The sequence below is a fragment of the Typopeltis vanoorti genome, chromosome 8 (genome assembly GCF_054136105.1).
Source record: "Typopeltis vanoorti isolate ZY-2024b chromosome 8, IOZ_Tvanoo_1.0, whole genome shotgun sequence".
In the NCBI taxonomy this organism is placed as follows: Eukaryota; Metazoa; Arthropoda; class Arachnida; order Uropygi; family Thelyphonidae; genus Typopeltis; species Typopeltis vanoorti.
In genome coordinates, this window is record NC_143556.1 from 130,386,997 (window position 1) to 130,406,989 (window position 19,993).

Here is a 19,993-nt window from a genome sequence, read left to right on the forward strand (position 1 = left end):
TTTTCTGTTGTATGATCTTGAGCCTTATAAATTAGACTTCTGAACTTCAGGAAGGCCATAAGTAGAAGCTCTAGCATTATGGACATTTATTAATATTCTACATTGCTTATTAATACAGTGGCACTACCTGTCTGATCTTATAATAGTGAGTTGTGTATTTTAATATAATGAAGAGAAGCGCCTGGAAATCAATTGGTAAATTTGATGGTGTCTTAGCTCTGTATAATACTTCTACACTGTTACTTTCATATTTATTTAGTTTTTATTTTTTTCATCAGTTAAACAATTATTTTTATTCACATTTGTTTCATGTTTGACTATAATAATACATTCTCCTGTTCATGCAGGAGTGTGATTGTTACAGTGGGTTAAAATGTAGCAATATTGTTCATTTCATGTTTTTAAGCTAAAAGTGGGTTGAAATTTAAGGTGAAATACACAGCTATTAAAATTAATTTTTAGGCCAACCTGACCTGTAAACTATTATATTATCTTTCTCTCTAAAATTGTCATGTATATTACTCAAGTTATCTTTTTCCTTTAATGTTTCTGAAACTACCTGATTTATTAATTTTTGAAATAGGTTATTACAACAGTCAGCAGTGAAGATGAAAAGCTTTACATGGAAGGATTAGATGATCAGTTAGCCTTAGTAATTGACTTAAGTAAGAGGGGAAGTATTAATAGAAATGGAAAGTATGGAAATGGCAATGAAGAATTGGGTATCTGGTCTGCTTGTATGGAAGAATCAGGTGGCTTAGGAGTAGATCTTATTATAGATAATGGCATTACTATGTTTTCTGAGGATGAATACAAGATAAATGCCAATGATAACTATTCTTACCCTGTTCCAAGTAAACATGAAGTTATTTCAGCTCTCTCAATTGGAGGACGTTGGCTAACTTCTAAAGAAAATTTACAGGTAATATTTCTTAAAAGTAAACTTGTTATTGTTATGAATTTTAGGTAAGCGATAATAATAGTAACAGTTATTTTTCATTGTTGTCATTGTGTGTATATTTTAAAGACAGTAGTTTTTATTAACAGTTTTCTTCTGATTTCATCTACTCTGTGAGTATTTCTAACAAGTTCATCTATGACTTAGTCTTCCTCTAGTTTTTCCAGCCTTATTTGCTTCAGACACCTGTTTTCTAATGTTCAAAATTGTGAGAGGAAGATTATGGGATAGACTTCTTTCCCAGAAATCCTCTAGAGTTCATGATATTTTGATATTTGAAAGGGGGGATGAGTATTAAAAGGGAGATTATAGTCATCTCTTGTTAGCAGAATGACTTGAATTTCAACTCAATTTGACCAAAGTGAGGAGACCATTGTAGGGTTAAAGGAGTCTTTTTTCCCACAGTCACTTCTTGCATAGGTAACATAATTCAACTAACCTTTACCAGATTAGCAATATAGTTTATGAAATCCCTTTTAGAATTTCCATACATGTCAACCAAAATGAACACGGATGGAGTTATAGAGGAAATGTTTTTTCATCTTCAGTACATTATCTCATTTATCCATTTTCACCAAATTTGAAATGTTTTTTTTTTTTTTAAGGAGAATGGAGAGTTTTGGTCTTGGTCATAGCATCAATAAATCTGATTGTGACTAAGATGTCATACTTGCTCCTAGTGTTTTGAGAGTGACCATATAGTCTTGACATGGAGGATGAATAGGCATGTAAAAAAAATCAAAACAGAAGGAATTAATGTGGGATTATAAGACAGGCAATTGCAATTGAGTTAGAGGGAAGAAAGGTTAGTACTGCATGAGAGATAATTAAGAAAAACTTGACATCCACAGTGACAGTATACCTCAAGTGAAGAAGATAGAGTAATTTGGAGTTCATCTAATGAGAAAAATTAAACAGGAATTGCTGATGAAAATGAGATTATAGAAGGCATACAGAGAAATGTGGATAACAGCTTCATGAGGAATATAAGGTTCAGGCTGGTAACAGAAGTAGTATAGTAAGAAGAGAGAGAGAGAACCAGAATATGAGAGAAGAATAGTACTGCAATCCAAGGAGAATCCCAAGGTTTTTTGTTTTTACATTTGGCCAATAGCAGGAAAAATGATTGTGGGTGGTTTGCATCTGGATGGTGCTCAGATGACCAAGGCAGATGACATAGTTGTTTTAATAGTCACTAATTACTAGAGTGTTCCATCCAGGTAAAGCTGACTTTATTCCTAGAGGGATAGGTGAAACATTAGAAGTGAATGCAGAGGATATATTCCAGAGAAAGACAGAAAGGTTGAATAAATTCAGAATTCATAAGTTTTCCATACTAAGTGCACTAGATGTCAGTAAACCATGGGGACTAGATGAAATTTTGCCACATGTTTCAAGGAAATGTGTTATGAAACTGACAATGGGGATAGGGTCGTCAAAACAGACTGGAAGGGGGGTAAGATTTTGTAATTGCATAAGAGGTGGTGGTGACTATAGGTCAGTTTGTATTTCTGCAGTTCTTAAGATTTTGGAGAAATTGGCAACAACTCTTATACACAATTGATGAGATAAGGGCAGTATTTATTTTGTCCAACATGGATTTGTTAAGGGTTGCTCTTGTTATCAAGTTGCATTTTAGAATATAGTAACAGGAGCAGTGAATAATGGTAAGGCACAGACTGTCTTGTTCTTGGATTTTGCAAAGGCATTTGACAGGGTGCCACATAACAAGTTGTCTTTTAAGTTGCAACATATGGGTTTGGATATCAGGATAATGAATTGAATTGATAACTGGCTTACTGATAAATCTCACACAGTTGTATATGGAAGTAAAATATCAAGAGTTAGGGAGGTTATAAATGAAGCATCGCAGGGTTCGATACTGTGACCATTATATTCAATCTTTCAAGTGAAATTTTATTATTATTACTATAATTATGGACAACTTCAAGGGGGTCCTTAGACTCATCGAAGGAGGCCCTGAATATCGTGTCAAGAACTATCCAACATTTGTGCAGTATCTATCTTATTTTGCTTTGAACTCATTCACAGTCATGGCACCCACAACAGACTCAGGCAACCTATTCCATTCATTCACTACTCTCCAAGCAAAAAACCTAGTTCTCCCACCACTACACCTGTTCTGAAAAATTTTGTCTGAATTAATCTTGTAAAAACCCCCTCAGTAATTTGTATGTCTCAATCATATCTCCCCTTTTCCACCTATCAACCAATTTCTGTAACCCACAAATCTTCAACCTGTTCTCATAAGGTTCATTCCATAGATCTGCTACCATCTTGGTCACTTACCTCTGAATCCCCCCCCCCTCATCACCAAGAAACACTTATAAAGAGAAACAATAACCTGCTTGTCTCTGTTCATCACAGTATTCTTCAGTAACCAAGTGATCTGATGAGCTGCTTTAGCCACTTTTACTCTGTGCCCCTAAACTTTAACTCCCTATCCACTAACACTCCTAAGTCTTGGGCTTCGTCAATTTCATGGAGTACAGTTCCACCAATGTGGTATACAGCTGGTAATCTTTTCACCCCAAAAATGTATAACCTTACACTTTGCCACATAAAACTGACATTCATTTTCCTTTTCCCAGTCTGTCAATCTATCCAAATCATCCTGCAAAATTTTGACATGTGTATTAACTATTGCTCTACCCAACTTTGCATCATCATCAAATAACTGAACAGTTCCTCTAAGATGCTTTGCTATATTGTTAATGAACAAATTAAACAGCAGCAGTCCAAGAACAGAACCCTGTAGCATGCCACTAGTTACAGGCTTTCTTTTGGATTTTACTCCTGAATAAACTACTCTCTGATATTTCTCCATCAACCACTCTCCTATCCATCTTAACAACCCTATATCCATCCCCATGTGATTAGAATTCCATGTGGTATCCTGTCAAAGGCCTTTGCAAAGTCCAGCAGTGTCACTGTATTATAAAACATGAGCAAGTTACTTAGGCATGACCTTCCCTTCACAAAACCATTCTGCCTACACCCCCCCCACACACACACAGTATCCCATTTCAATCTATCCATTCCTGTATTTTGCTCTTGACGAACTTCTCCACTACTTTGACAGCAACTCCTGATATGCTGATCAGTTGGTAATTTGCTACATCATTCTTGGAGCTTCCTTTATGCAGTGGAACTATTTTTCCCTCTTTCCACCCCCTTGGGACTTACCCAAAGCTGAGACCTAGATTAAACAATATGGTCAAGGGCACTGGCAATTCCTTTGCCATTTCATGTAAAACTCGAGCTGGTATACCATCCAATCACACGGCTGTATTCACATTAAGATTCTGTAATATGCTATGTACTTCCATTTCATTTATCTCACTTCCCATATAAGCCTTTGGCTCTCTCGTTCCTGCAATATCTCCACCTGGATGATATACTCTTGTGAAGTGTTCACTTAGTGATTCTACTATTTCAACTAATTCAGTTACCTCTTGCCATCGGCATTCATTAAAATCATTCTGCCATATACATTCTTTCTTTTACTTGCAGCATATCGAAAGAACTGTTTGAAATTCTCTTTAGCCTAAATTGCTAATTTCCATTCATAATCTGCTTTTGCCTTTCTTACCACATTAGTTTTCCTTCTGGCCTGTGCCTGCAGGTCATCTTTCTCCTTATGTTCCCTCCACAATTGTTTCTTTTTTTGCCACTACAGCTTAATGATGCTATTCATTGATTTAACTCCCACTTGATTTACTCTCCTGACTCTTGTATACAGTTTGCCATTACCTCCCTTTACCACTTCCCATGCACTACTGACATTCTGCCCTTGCAGTTTTACATGCTATGGCACTAATCCAAGCAATCTCCTAAGCTTATCATGCATATCAATCCTGTAATTCCACATGTACCCTGTCTTAACACATTTAGCTACCTCCCAGGTCAAAACCATATTATGGTCTTGACCTGGGATCATATTATCCAATTGGTGAGAGTGATCATATTATGATCACTCTCACCAATTGGTGGCAATTTGGTCATATTCATTATAGACAAATTCTCAGATGCAATTACTAGATCGAGCACTCTTGAACCCCTAATTCCATTTCCTGCCTCCCATCCTTCCATGTGTCCTGTCCTTCCAATCTATGTTCCCATAGTTGAAATAACCCATAATAATTACCTGTCCTCCATGCATTGAGTCTATCACTTGACCACAGGGAAATATTCAGTTTGCAAATTATGTGAAACTTGTGAGCATTATTGTGCTCACAATAGTGCTGATGTCTTGGCTCTTCAAGGGGATTTCAGTAAGCTGGAATGGAGATGTCATTTTAATGCAATTAAATGTAAGGTTTTGAAATTTGGGATACACAAATGGAATTCTTCATACTCAGTCACATGGGGGGTTATACTGGAAGATGTGGGGGAAGCATGGCCTCTTCAGGTGTTTGCGGATAGAAATTTTAAGTTCAGAAGAAATTGTGAAAGGTGTTAGGACAACTTGGAGAATTGCTACAATATTGTGGATGAAGGACAACAATCATGAAAGACAAAAGGGTTTTAATTCCATTGTATAAAGCTTTGATCAGAGATTTCTGTACTCAGATCTGGTCCCTGGGATTTGAAGGGGATAAAATAACCTTGGTGAGGGTGTAGAAATGGATAACAAAAATGATATCAGACTACAATTGATTATGAGGATAGACTGTAGGTAAGTAAACTATAGAGTTTGGTGGATAGAAGACAAGGAGTTAATATATTTGAGACCTTTAAGCTGTTGAAAAGTTATCAGATTGAAGTGGATTTCTTTCATGGAGATAGGCAGGAGCATAGAATGCATTGTCTTGACAAGTAGTAAAAGTTCAAACAGTGGATGAGTTTTATCTTACCACTCGTTAAACTCATCTACTGTTTGAACTTTCAAAAGTTTAAGCTGTGGATGGGCTTAATGCGTGGTATGATAGACTTTGTGTTGTCTAGTATTCACTTCCCATGATTAGTCTTATGACTCCATGGAGGCCAGGGAAATAATAAAGTTTGAAACTAGTTTGAGTAGTGGGCCTTCTCATAATGTTTTTGAATTATGGGATACTGAGGCAGATGTTGTAACGTCAGCGGTCTCTGTATTCAAGTTGCCTACTCTTTAAAATACTTCATGCACAAACTTTGTTTGTCTACACTTAGGTAAAGGAGTAAATGAGAATATAATTTACTTGAGATCCTTTGATAATCGTTTCAACACAAGATTACCAAAATGTAGGTTGGTTGTGCTTCGAGGATATTGCTTTCTCCATAGAAGTATGCAAGTTACATCTTTGCAGCAGTTTTGATAAAATTTGAAATGTTGTCTTGTTTTGTGTAAAGTCTAAAATTTTTTTTGAGAAAGAGAGGAAGTTGTTAGATTATAAGATTTCCCATGCGAATGTCATAAATACCACTGTAAGTCACATCATTCATTTAATTCTTGAGCATTTATTCCTCAGTAGTTTTACCTGCGTCATCTTTAAACACATAAATAAATAAATACTGAAACTGAAAAAGTTTCAGTATTTATTTATTTATTTATTTACCAAGTGGGTGTCTTTCATGGCATGAAAGACACCCACTTGGTACTAGAAATGTAATTAAAATTTTTTTTACCACAATTAGGTGTTCAAATGCTTTTGTCAACATAGTGTATGTTTATTAATTCCACATATGAGAAGTTGCAAAACTTTTAAGCATAATAGTGCTGTATGTGGACAAATGGCTTAAGAAGAAAGAAGGAACCCATTAACATTTTACTTGAACAGCTGATGGTTTAATCTGTAGGGGGGAGGGGATCATATGAAGGTGACTGTGCATTCCAGAGGATAGAGGTATACTTTTGAGACGATGTGCAACGGTATGCATACTGGTACCTTTATTAACAGTGATGTAACACATGGATGCATTACACTTAGAAATATGTAATATTCAATAATTTTTTACATGTTCCAGTCACACTCATAAAAAAATTCTGTCTGATTAGTATTTGATATGTTTATTATGATTTTCATTTATTAGCAGTGATTACATCCTTTTCATTAGCTTTTATTCTTATTACTAGCTATTTACCCTACCTTTCTTATTTGGTATTTCTTTTATTTCAGTTGGATCCACCTAACTCTAGAATGCTTTATATGAAATGTGCTAGTGTAGGATTCCTTTTTGAACATGCATGGACTCTGTCATCAACTCAACAAGGACGCTACTTGCGTATCCTTAACATTACTTTTAAGAATTTGAAGCATTCAGTAACAGATTGCTTGTTTTAACAAGCAATGAGTTACAGATTCCTTATTAAAACATCGCATTACATACTGTGTTTTTAACAACTAATCTGTTACTGAATGTGTTAACTATTTCTGAAAGGAAGAATATACTTATAACATTTTTATCAGATTTTATATAATTGTATTATTTAAAGTATAATTTTTATATACATAATTCATAAATTATTTTAATGGTATCACAACACCAAACTAGTGGGGCTGTAAGGTGTGTAGCATTAGAAAAGAGCTCTGGAAAAGATATGCTATTTTGAGTAATAATTGGCAATATTGCTTGAATTCTAATGTTGTACTGTTTATTTTTGATAGCTTAGAGTGTGTGTGTATGATTTATTATTTGAAATTGCCTTCTGTAAACCAAACACAATGGCAGTACTCATGAGGTCAACCACATGGGCATCGACCGGTGCGACTAGGTAAGTGTCACAAAAATCAAGTGGCATTAACAATATACTTTTCAAAAATGGTTCAGTGTCATGAGTGTAATATGTATGCATGGCAAAATGAAAGAGATGTTTGTGGAGAGACTGAATGGTAGATGAGAGAAAGTATGGATTTGTAGGAAGTGCGATATGTTATTAGAGAGTTAATGAATGTGAAACAGACTGAAAAAATAAAAGATGGCATAAATGAAAGAAATGGAAAGAAAGCTTCCCCAGTTTCACTTTTCCCTAGTGAAACTGGGGAAGTGAAAGAATGCACGAATGTAGAAGCACAAGTTAGTGATAATGGAGCGAAGGGAAGTATGAATAAAGAAATGGAAATGGTATGGCAGAACGAGAGGCAGTGAGACTACAGCAGTGAGAGGGAGTGAAATTGTCAGAAATGCAAGATTTGATGAAACAGTTATTAAAAATGAAAAGAGGAATATGCAGAGTAATATTAGGCATTTAATGGAAACTAATGAAAGTGTGCAAAAGAATAGGATGGAAGAAAAAAAAGGATAAAAGAGGTGATGAATGATTCCAGGATAGCAGAGTATGGAGATTCCGTAGTTAGAGGATTAATTAATGAGAGAGTCCATAAGGTCTGTTATCCAGGAGGGAGAATGAGCAAGATAATTCAGGTGTTGGACATGAGGAGGAAATGAGTCAAAGAATTAGTGGTGGTTGTGGGGACAAATGATGTAAGTGGACATAAGAGTACAGTGGTAAATGTTGTTAGTGTGTTGCTGAGATATGACAATGAGTTGAGATGGAGAGCACAAATCATGAATGGTATGCAAGCAGAACTGTGTGGGGAGAAGGGAGTACAGTTCGTGTATGTGTAGGAAGAATGGAATTATACAGGCATGATTGGTTACATTTGAATGGCTTTGGAGTGAGTGCACGGAAGAAAGTGTTGCTAGATGGAAGTGTAATGTGTGATGCAAGTAAGAGATGAAGTAGAGATCAGGAGAGTGGTTTTGAAGAGACAAAAGTGCTTAGGAGTGGAAATGGTAGTAGTAGTAGTAGTGTGAGAAATGAAGAGAAACAAGGGGAGCCTGCCTGGATGAACAGGGAGACATGGCATAGGGAGAGTGGATGTTGAAAGTACAGTGAATGTGTGTGTATAGAGGTGATCAGAAGTAAGAGATGAAGTGAGATATCAGGAGAGTAGTATTGAAGAGACAGAATTGCTTAGCAGTAGAAACAGTAGTAGTAGTAGTAGTAGTGTGAGAGATGAAGAGAGAACAGGAATGCAAGAGAAACAGGGGGAGCCCGCCTGGGTAGACAGGGAGACATAGCATAGAGAGAGTGGAGGTTGAAAGTAGCAGTGAATGTGTGTGTATAGGTGATTGGCATGGAGATGGAGTATATTGTTGGAAGCTTTTTTTTTTCCTCTTGGTTAGACTATAAATTATATATTTAGTGTAATCCTTTATCCAAGTATAAGCAAGGGGTAATGTGTTACCCCACATTAAATTACTCTGGATTAGAGAAAAATGTTGGAAGTTTTTTTTCACTTGGTTAGACTATAAATTATATATTTAGTTTAATCCTTTATCCAAGTGTAAGCAAACAAAGTTTGCTTACACTTGGATAAAGTATTGAAGTATTGCACCTGAAGTATCTTCAGGACTGGGACAACTCGTGGCAAAGGTGGACTGAGTTCTCATCACTTTCTTTAGTATCCATAAAGGATTAAACTAAATATGTAATTTATAGTCTAACCAAGTAGGAAAAAACTTCCAACATCTTTCTCTAATACAGAGTAATTTAATTATAAGATGTGACACCTTTTGGCAACTGTCATATGGAAATATGAGTTCTGCATTGCTTCGACCTTGGTATCGACATTGGTATGGGTAGTGACCCTTCCCATAATGCACAGCATTATACATACCTCTAAGGATATGCGCTTTACATTATGGGATACTAAGGAAAGCGATGAGAACTTAGTCCACCTTTGCCACGAGTTGCCCCAGTCTTGAAGATACTTCTGGCGCAAACTTTGTTTGCTTACACTTGGATAAAGGATTAAACTAAATATAATTTATAGTCTAACCAAGTGGGAAAAAACTTCCATCATCATCCTCTAATCCAGAATAATTTAATAGTAAGGTGTGACACCTTTTGGCAACTGGCATGTGGAAATATGAGTTCTACATTGCTTCAACCATGGTCTGGCTCCTACTGACGAGACCCTTAAGGGTTGGAAACTTGGATGATGGTTGGCAATGCTGTAGCCAATGAAGTTCTAACTGAGGCTTGGCTGTTGCTGTTACCCAGGTAGAGGGGTAATGGAGCAATGCTGTAGCCCATGAAGTTAACTGAGGCACGGCTGTTGCTGTTACCCCTCAGATGAAATATGAGCAGCTCTGCTCGGTGGTGGGGTGAGCATGTTACTGAGGGGAACAACGCTGAGTTTTTGATCCTTTGGGTCGCTCATTGTTGGGTGATCCGGAGGATCTCGTGAGTTTTTGGAGAGGTAACCCGCACTTCATACAGGGAAACCGATCTGGGTAGTGACCCTTCCCATAATGCATAGCAGTATACATGTCCACAAGGAGATGTGCTTTGCATTATGGGATACTAAGGAAAGTGATGATAACTTATTCCACCTTTGCCTCGAGTTTCCCCAGTCCTGAAGATACTTCAAGCACATTAAACTAAATATATAATTTATGGAGTATATTGATGTGGCTGGGGAAGTTGAGACTGAGCAAATATATGTGGTAAGCAGTGATAAAGATGATTGTGCAAACACAGGTGTGGTGGAAAAATCGCAACCAACAAGTGGCTTGGATAGGACTGGTTATAGACATAAAAACTGAACTGCTGTGTTTGTTTACAAATGGCAGAAGTATCAGAAATAAGGGAGATGAAATGATTTCACTGATTGAGGTTATTTATCCCAAAATCATTGGAATAAGTGAAACATGGCTGAATGAAGATGATAACTGTAATGGGAACAGAAATTAAAGGATACAGTATTTTCTGTGAGGATAGAAAGGACAAGAAGGGAGTGGGAGTACTGCTGATGATAACATGGGAATTATGTTCACATTAAGTATACATGAAAGAGAGAAATAGTGGCAATGGTTATGAAGCAGTGTGGTGTAAGTGGAGGCTGACAGGAAGACATTTAGATTGATGTTGTTATAGGCCAGAGAATGTGGAGGGTGGTGATGAAGAAATGTACAAACAACTTGAATTAATGAACAACGGAAGGGTAATTGCGTGATTTTAATTATGACATTATAGGTCGGAATGAAGAGATAGCATATAGGAATAAGGAAAATGAATTTCTAGAGTTTTTCAGAGATAGCTATCTCAGGCTGTATGTAAAGGAGGGCAGGCAAGGATCGAGAGTTTTAGATCTGATCATTTCATCAGAGGATGTAATTATGAGTGGGATTTCACACATTACACCAGTTGGTGAGAGTGATCATGAAGTGATATCCTCGGTTGTGGCTAGTCATATGCAGACTTCTGTGAGGAAAGGATATATGCAGAATTATAAGGCTGGTAATTATGACAAGCTTAGGAGACAGCTTGGATATCATGGAATATGCATTTCAGCAGTAAGGAAATAAATGCTGCTTGGAGACTTACAGATACAAAACAGCATCAGTGTGTGAATGTATTCTGAAGGTCAAAAGGCTGAATAAGGTAGGTGTAAAATGGATGAATGTGGAGCTTAAGCATGAAATCTGGAAAAAGAAAGTACTTTGGAGGCTGTACAAGATGAATAATGGTAATAATCAGTTTCAGGAAGAGTATAAAGAACACGCCAGGAGAGTGACTCAGTTAGTAACAGAAACCAAGGTGCTGTAAAACTCGATTGTAGCTTAAAAATATCAAAGTGCTTTACATAGATTTTACATAGGTCAAGTCCCATGAGAACTGTAAATAACCTTGTTTGTTTCTATGTGTATATTGCTAAATATTAATGTAGTTAACCCCATGAGAAGTGACTGTATTTACTGTTGTAACGTCAAAAACAAAGGCAATGCTTTGCCATTGGAACTTTGTATATAGCTATGTGTAAGAGCGCGGGAAAGTTGTTTACAATTTTGTGTAAGAGGAAGTGCTTACAAGCTCTGCTCATAACACCTTTAAAGCAAAGTATCAAAGAGATCCGCTAGTTTTAGAGACAAGTTTCTGCTGCCAGTAAAATACGATCAAAAGAATGCACGGAGGAGAACAAAGAGCGGGTTGAACTTAAAAGAAGATGAAAGAGTCATGCCGAATTCTTCGGAGTTTACTACCCTTAATGCAAGGACCTGAGATCACAAAATAAAAGGGGACTGAGCCGAGCATAAGAGGCTTCTAGTCGTCAGCAGAGAGTCATCAAAAGTCGGAACCAGAGCAGAGGCGAGCTGCAGACCATAAGCGGAGTCCGAACCAGAGCAGTGGCGACAGAGACAAGACCCCAGTTACAAAGAGGAGAGTCCAGGTCCAGTTGCCGACAGAGGAGAGCCGAGATCCAAGTGCCAAGAGAGTAAAGGTGAAGCGCTGTTACTGAAAAGAGCCAGAGCCAGTCAGCAGCAGTTAGAGGCACAGTCATCGGCAATTAGAAACAGAAGTTCACGAAGTAAGGATCCAGAGGAGAATTTGCCCGTATGCTGAAACCTCTTGTATGTGCTATTCGAGTACCGCAGATTGCAGTCCAAGAGCCCACTAATATCCCGACGTGATACTGCTGTAGCAAGATACTCCTGAAGGAAGCCTAAAACTCGAGATGAAAGAAAACCATAAAGGCTTTAGTAAAAGACTCTTGCCTGAATGTGTGATACAGAGCCTCTGTAAGTTACATCCTTTTGTATATTTTCTCTTATCTAGGAGATATGATGTATATGGACTGTTAAGAATTAGTTTAATAGTAATAAGAAGTGTCCATAAGAGAGTCAATTGGCATGTTAGAAGTTGATATTAAATTTGTAAAAATAACTTAACAGAGAGTTAGCTAACCTCTTTGCAAGTGAACTAGGAATTTATAAGCAGAGAGTAAATAAGTTTTAGAGTTAAAGAGATTATTTAGTGTTGAAGTGAAAGGGGTCTAATTTTATGCTAAAGATTTTATAGATAGCTAGCGAAAGCAATCTCCCTGTCGTTTGATTCATGTATATTTCATATTAATATAAATAAATGTGTTTTAATTATTTGTTAAAAGAGTGCTGCCTGATCCCTTATTTTACAACTGCACTGTTCCTAAATAAATCCATAAATAATTCCTGAGTTGCTGCTAGAGGGACTCGTGGTGTGTAGTGTTTGTTGAGAGCTCCTGATAAGATAAGTGTTATGTTAAGTTATCATTGACAATTTTGCTTAAATATTACATAGTTTTGTTTGCTTTTCGTATCTTAGTGTCCATTTGTGTGTTTTTGGTGTTATTATAATTATTAATTTGATAAGATACAATAGAAGCGTGCACATGGCTTCGGTAAGAAGGAAAATAATGGCGGCCAGTAATAATGGTTCGTCATCTTTGTTCAAAAATTGTAACATAAAGGAGATTATTCAATGTACTATCTGTGAGATGTGTGCTTTGCAGAGAGCGGTTGGAGTCTGGTTAGATAATGATAGTGGAGTGAATGTGTGCAGAAAATGTAAGCAAAATGAGGAATTAAAGTGTGTTTCAGGTCATGAGTGTGATATTTTTGTTGAATGTCAGAATGTAGAAAATAGCGATATGATAAGAAATTGCGAGGTTGTACCAGAGAGCTGTGAGGGCAGTGTTGAAAGTGAGAATGAAGGTAATAATACAGAGCAAATTAATGGTTTAACAGATAATAAAAAAGATGAGATAGATGCAATGAATGAGATTGCACGGTTGAGCAGAGCGATACATAGGGCAAAACGGCAGCTGGAGCGTATGCACAAATGTCTACCGAGTGTACCAGCCAATAAAAAAAAGTATGATAAGAAAAAGAAGAGTATGATTGTGAACGTAAACAAAATGAAGGAGCGAGTGCTGTATGGAGATTCGTTAGTATGAGGTGTGATAGTTGAAAATTTGACAAAATAGTACCAACCTGGTGCGACCATTAAGGATGTAAGTGAGTCTATTAGGGAGTAAAAGCAAAGGGTGAAAGAAATGATAGTGGTGGCAGATACGAATGATTTGAAAGGAGATAAAATGGATATGATAGAGGACCAGAAGGAATTGTTTGAGGTGGCAAAAGAGAAGAGTGAGAGAGTTAGGATGGTTAGTCTGTTCCCATGGTATGACAGTGAAGAGTTTAGAAGGAGGGCCATAATTGCTAATGATTTTATGCGCGAGTTATGCAGGATGAGTGGAATTTGTGAACGTGTGGAGCGAGTTCAATGGGCGAAAGGATCTATATAAGATGAATGGTTTGCATTTGAATGGATTCGGTGTAAGGAGACTTAAAAAAGTGTTGTTGAATGAAGTGGATGTGCAGAATCAGGGGAACTAGATTTATTAGGGGGGGGGATTAGATATGCAGACCATAGGGAGGCAGTTGAGTGTATGAATGAGTATAATATGCCCGAGCAAATAAGAAGGACAACAAATCAGAATGGGATAGTTAGTATAAGACATCAAGGTAGGGATGGGACTAGTGGGCTTCTGCAATTCATCATCATCATCATCATCATCAAATTCCTGCCATGTACCCTCAAGGGGTGTACAGGATATGACAGTACTACATGAAAAAATTACATCATTACTAACTTCCTATCTACAATTTTCCTCCAAATCAGTCTGTTACTTGTCAAGACTCCAACATTATCAGATCTTATATTTCTATCGTCTAAGGCACTTTGTACCGTATCAATCCACCTATATCTTGGTCTTCCTCTGGGTCGTTTTCCTGCCAACCTGGCAGAGAACACTTGTTTTGCTAATCTTTCCTCTCCCATTCTATTTAAGTGACCATACCACCTGAGATTAGCTCTGCTAACACATTCCTGGATGTTGACAATGTCAAGTTCTTTCCTAATATCCTCATTTTTAATATGATATTGCCATTGATGCCATCTGTTCACGCCTCTAATCTTTCTCAGGACTCTCATATCTGCGGTCTCTAGTCTTTGGTCAAGTGTTTTACTTCTGACCCAGCTCTCAGATCCATAAGTTAAAATTGGTTTGAACACAGTCTTGTATACAATTAATTTAGTGTTCCGACTAATTTCTTTCTTATTCCATATGAATTTATTCAATTGACTTCCCACGATACCAGCTTTGCTGATTCTGTTGTCTATTTCTATATTTAGTTTACCATCTTCAGTAAAAATGGTGCCTAAGTAGCTGAAATGTTTTACTTGTTCCACAGGTTCTCCATTCACAACACAGTTGACATTTTCAATGATTCTGCCTATTTTCATTGTCTTTGTCTTTTTATTGCTGACCTTCATACCATATCTATTACAACAGCTATTCAATTTAGTCAGAGAATCTTGCAGACTTGTAGCGGATTTATTTAGAAGTATAACATCATCCGCATAAAGCAAAGAGCAGACATTAACATCTCCAATTTTGATATCAGGTTTAATACCACATTCCTTCATAATGTAATCCATACAGATAGTGAATAACAGAGGGGATAATGTACATCCTTGTCTCACACCAGATTTAACATTAAACCATCTTCCTGTACTTCCTTCAATTCTAACTGCTGACTCACAACTCAAATAAAGACTAAGTATTGCTTGATATAATGCCCCATTGACACCATTTAACTGCAGCGTATTGAATAGCTTCTCTCTTGGCACCTTGTCATATGCGTTTTCCAAATCGACAAAACTTAAATACAGATCTTTGTTATATTCCCATGCTTTCTCGACTATTTGTCGTAAAGTGAAGATCTGATCCTGACAGCCTCTATTTGGCCTGAATCCAGCTTGTTCTTCACCAAGCTTTTCTTCCACAATTCTTCTCAACCGTTTCTCAAGTATACTTGCATAGATCTTGCCAGGAACACTCAGTAGGGAAATGCCTCTGTAATTCTCACATTCAGTTTTATTTCCCTTTTTATATATGGGTACTATGAGAGCTCTACTCCAATCATCGGGAATTCGTCCCTCTGTCCAGGCTTTCTGAACTATGCAGTGCAGCCACTGTAAGACTCTTATACCACCATACTTCAGCATTTCTGGTCGAATATCATCTACTCCTGTTGCCTTTCCACGTTTCAAGCCTTTGATGGCTTTTTCTACTTCAAGTATGGATATGTATTCCTGACTGCATGCCTGGTCAGTGTTTTTTATCACTGTGCTGTCATCACTGCTTGTTTCATTTAGCAGTTTTTCAAAGTAATTACTCCATACTTCAAGGATATCTTTTTCTCCTGTTTTCATTTCACCTTTATCATCTCTAATTCCTTTTACAGCACTCTTTCCTCCATTCCTAAGCTTCTTCAACAACCTCCAGAATATTTTGCCACCTTCTTGATATTTATTTTCTATATTCTTGCCATAGTCCTCCCATGACTTTTGTTTAGCTAGTTTTACACACTGTTTAGCTTTCTTACATTTGTCTCTGTATTCTGTAAGAGTAAAAGCTGACTTATTTGCCAGGAACTTTTGATATGCTTTCTTCTTTTCCTTCACTGCCTCTTTAACTTCCTGTGTCCACCAGGGAGTTCTGATTTTTTTATCTTTGCACACAACCTCACCACATGCCTCTCTGGCAGAATCAATCAATGTTTCCTTCAGAGTTTGCCACTGAATCTCCAACGTTTGATTCCTGTTCTCAAACTCTTTCATTTTCTTTTCAATAATATTTCTGTATTTTAGTCTACAGTTTACATCTGAGAGCTGCTCAACTTTTATTCGCTTTAAAACTTTCTTACATGTTATTCTTTTCAATATGAAATTCAATTTTATCCTGCTCAAGACTAAATAGTGATCACTTCCAATTTCAAATCCTCTGTACACTCTGGTGTCCTGCACCAGGGAGAAAACATCACTATCAACAATAACATAGTCAATGAGACTTTTCTTATTCCTAGCCTCTTCTCTCCATGTGAATTTGTGCACATTTTTATGTTGGAACATGGTGTTAGTAATAACCAGTCCATGTCCTGAGCAGAAATCCAACAGATATTTGCCATTATTATTAGCTTTGCTCTTTTCTCCAAATTTTCCCAAAATATTTTTGTATGTCTCACAATCATTTCCTACTCTACTATTTAGATCCCCAACAAGGACCAACTTTTCCTTTTTCATTGTGTCAGTTGCTTTTTCTAAAGCCTCAAAAAATTCCTCCACTTCTACCTTAGTAGAACCTTCTGTGGGACCATAGGCACAAATAAGTCTCATTGTCCAGTTCCCCATTCTCATATTTGCCCACATTACTCTACTTGAGACTGACTGCCATTCAAGAAGATTCATATATTCTGCAATTCATATATACTAATGCTAGAAGTATTAGGATCAAGAAGGAAGAATTTTTGGCCTTGGTTGGCACTTCCAAACCACAGGTTATTGGCATTAGTGAAATATGGCTGACTGAAGATGATATAGCTAGTGGGATTGAATGTGAGGGGTATAGTGTGTTCAGGAGTGACAGGGAGAATAAAATGGGGGAAGGAGTATTATTGATGATAGCTGATGAGCTGCAGCCAAGGAGAATAGAAGTTGAATTGCCAGATAGAGAAAAGAGCACGTTTTAGGCCATTTGATGTGAGATTGAGACTAGCAGAACAAAATGTACAATTGGGTGCTACTATAGACCAGGTGATGGAGTAAATGGTGGAGATAGTATGCATAAACAAATTGATGAAATGAGTGGAAGGAGAGTAATTATTATGGGAGATTTCAACTATGGTAACATTGATTGGAAGGAGGAGAGGACACATGGGAGGAAGGAATTGGATTTTATGCAGTTATTAAGGGATTGCTATCTGTGACAGCATGTAATGGAAAATACTAGGGGTCAGAGAGTGCTTGACCTAGTAATTACATCTGAGGATTTGACTGTAACGAATATGACCACATTGCCACCAATTGGTGAGAGTGATCATAGAGTCGACTTGGGAGGTGGCTAAAGGTGTGGAATTTACAATTAAGACAGGGTACATGTGGAATTATCGGGCTGGTAAGTATGAAAATTTCGCAAGATAGTTTGGAGGACTGGGCTAAGAAAAATGGATGTCATTTTAATGTGGCAAAGTGTAAGGTTATGCATTTTGGGGTGAAAAGATTAGCAGCAGTATATCACATTGGTGGAACCATACTCCAGGAGATTGATGAAGCCAGCGATTTGGGAGTGTTGGTGGATAGGAAGTTGAAGTTTAGGGGGCACATTGCAAAAGTGTCTAAATCAGCTCATCAAATCACTTGGTTGCTGAAAAATACTTTAACTAGTAGTGACAAACAAGTTATTGTTCCTCTGTATCGAGCCTTAATAAGACCCCATCTAGACTACTGTGCCCAGATATACACCAGGGTTTCTTCTTGATGGGGAGGAGGTGGAGACGATCCAGAGACGAGTGACCAAGATGATAGCAGGTCTATGGAATGAACCTTATGAGAACAGGTTGAAGATTTGTGGGTTGCAGAAATTGGTTGATAGGCAGAAAAGGGGTGATATGATTGAGACATTCAAATTACTGAAGGGGTCTATAAGATTAATTCAGAAGATATTTTTGAGAATAGGACTGGTGGTGGGAGGACTAGGGGCCATCCATGGAAGCTTGGTAAGAGTGTCGTTAGCAAGGGTGTTAGAGCTAGGTTTTTTACTTGGAGAGTGGTAAATGAGTGGAATAAGCTTCAAGAGTCTGTTGGGTGCCATGACTATAAATGAGTTCAAGGTGAAGTACAATAGATACTGTGTGAATGTCGAATAGTTGTTCTTGACATGATGTTGGGTCTCCCTCGATGAATCTAAGGACTCCTTGGAGCTGCCCGTAATAATAATAAATCAGACTTGTGAGCATGAAACAACTAAGGCTTAAAAGCACAGTTTAATTACTTAAGAACCACGACTAATTATATAAACTTTGTTGACGGAATTTACTCTTATAAGAGAGAGAGAGATCTACTGGAAGTTTTATTGGGTCTTATGCCGAATATTTGATATACTGATGGCGCAGTCTGCCAAATAAATTTTTCAGTGTTCATAACCATACGACTAATAAGTACGGAAGGTGGATAAACATAATACGCAGTAGAGTAAGTGAGTAAGTTTACGAGAGAGAGAAAGCACGTCCCTCTAAATAGTAATAAAGAATAGAAATGAAGATATTACAATATAAATAACCAACAGACAGCGCATTTTATTATAGTGCAGTATGAGCAGAAATTGGCAAATCAGGGAAAGAAAAACCCTAGAGTTTTTTTAGGTATGTGGCAAGTAGAAGGAAGAATGATTATGTTAATGGAGGAAATTGTAGAATTTTAACTGCTGCAGAAGACTTTGTTGAGGTATTCAGTGATCAGTTTATAAGGGTATTTCATCCTCATCAAGGTGGAATCATGAGTCTTAATAGGAGAGGATGAGTTAATTGTGAGTGAACAGGAAATATTTGAGATAATAAATAACCCTGATGTCAGTAAGGCAATAGGATTTGATGACATATCACCACACATCTTAAGGGAATGTTCCAGGAAATTGGCAGTAGCATTGCCATGCCTGTTTAATAAGAGTCTTACAACAGCACAGGTTTCAAGGGAGTGGAAAGAAGGTAAAATTGTTCCACTGCATAAAGGTGGTGATAAGGCTGTGGCTACAAATTATAGGCCAATCTGCATATTTGGAGTTGTGGTGAAAGTACTAGAGAGATTGGTGAAGCAGGATACAGAAATGGATTGATAACAGCACTATTCTCTGTGATTATCAGCATGGGTTTGTTAAAGGGAGATCATGTTTTACTAACTAACTAAGTTATGTTTTGTAATAAGGTGACAAATAAATTGGACAGAGAAGATACTTATACAGTGGTGTACTTGGATTTTGTAAAAGCTTTTGATAGACTACTGAACGACAAGCTGTTAAATAAATTGAAACAGATGGGATCAGATAACAGACTTCTGAGTTGGATCAGTGACTGGCTGTCAGATTGGTATCAAAAAGTTGTATGACAGGGGGGTGCAGTATCCCAAAAGAGGAAGTTCACCAGTGGTGTGCCACAGGGGTCAGTTTTGAGTCCATTGTTGTTCATTTTGGGATGATATTGAAATGGGTTTAACTAGTGATATGCAGCTGTTTGCAGATGTTATGGCCTTACAGGAGGACTCGAATAGATTGCATTAATAGGCAGGTAAGTGGAACTGTCAGTTGAATGTTGCAAAGTGTAAGCTTTTGAAATTTGGCAAGCAATGATAGGATTTAAAGTATACATTTG

At 37.2% G+C, this 19,993-nt stretch overlaps 1 protein-coding gene across 1 annotated transcript in view; it reads left to right on the forward strand.

Moving 5' to 3' along the window:
• The window catches only part of LOC150104352 (ferry endosomal RAB5 effector complex subunit 4-like), a 267,536-nt gene that overhangs the window by 186,030 nt on the left and 61,513 nt on the right, over positions 1–19,993 (forward strand). Inside the window, exons 6-7 of the mRNA XM_090396938.1 lie at positions 584–922; positions 7,078–7,183. Of these exons, the coding sequence (XP_090253064.1) occupies positions 584–922; positions 7,078–7,183 (445 nt within the window). The remainder of the gene's footprint in view (positions 1–583; positions 923–7,077; positions 7,184–19,993) is intronic.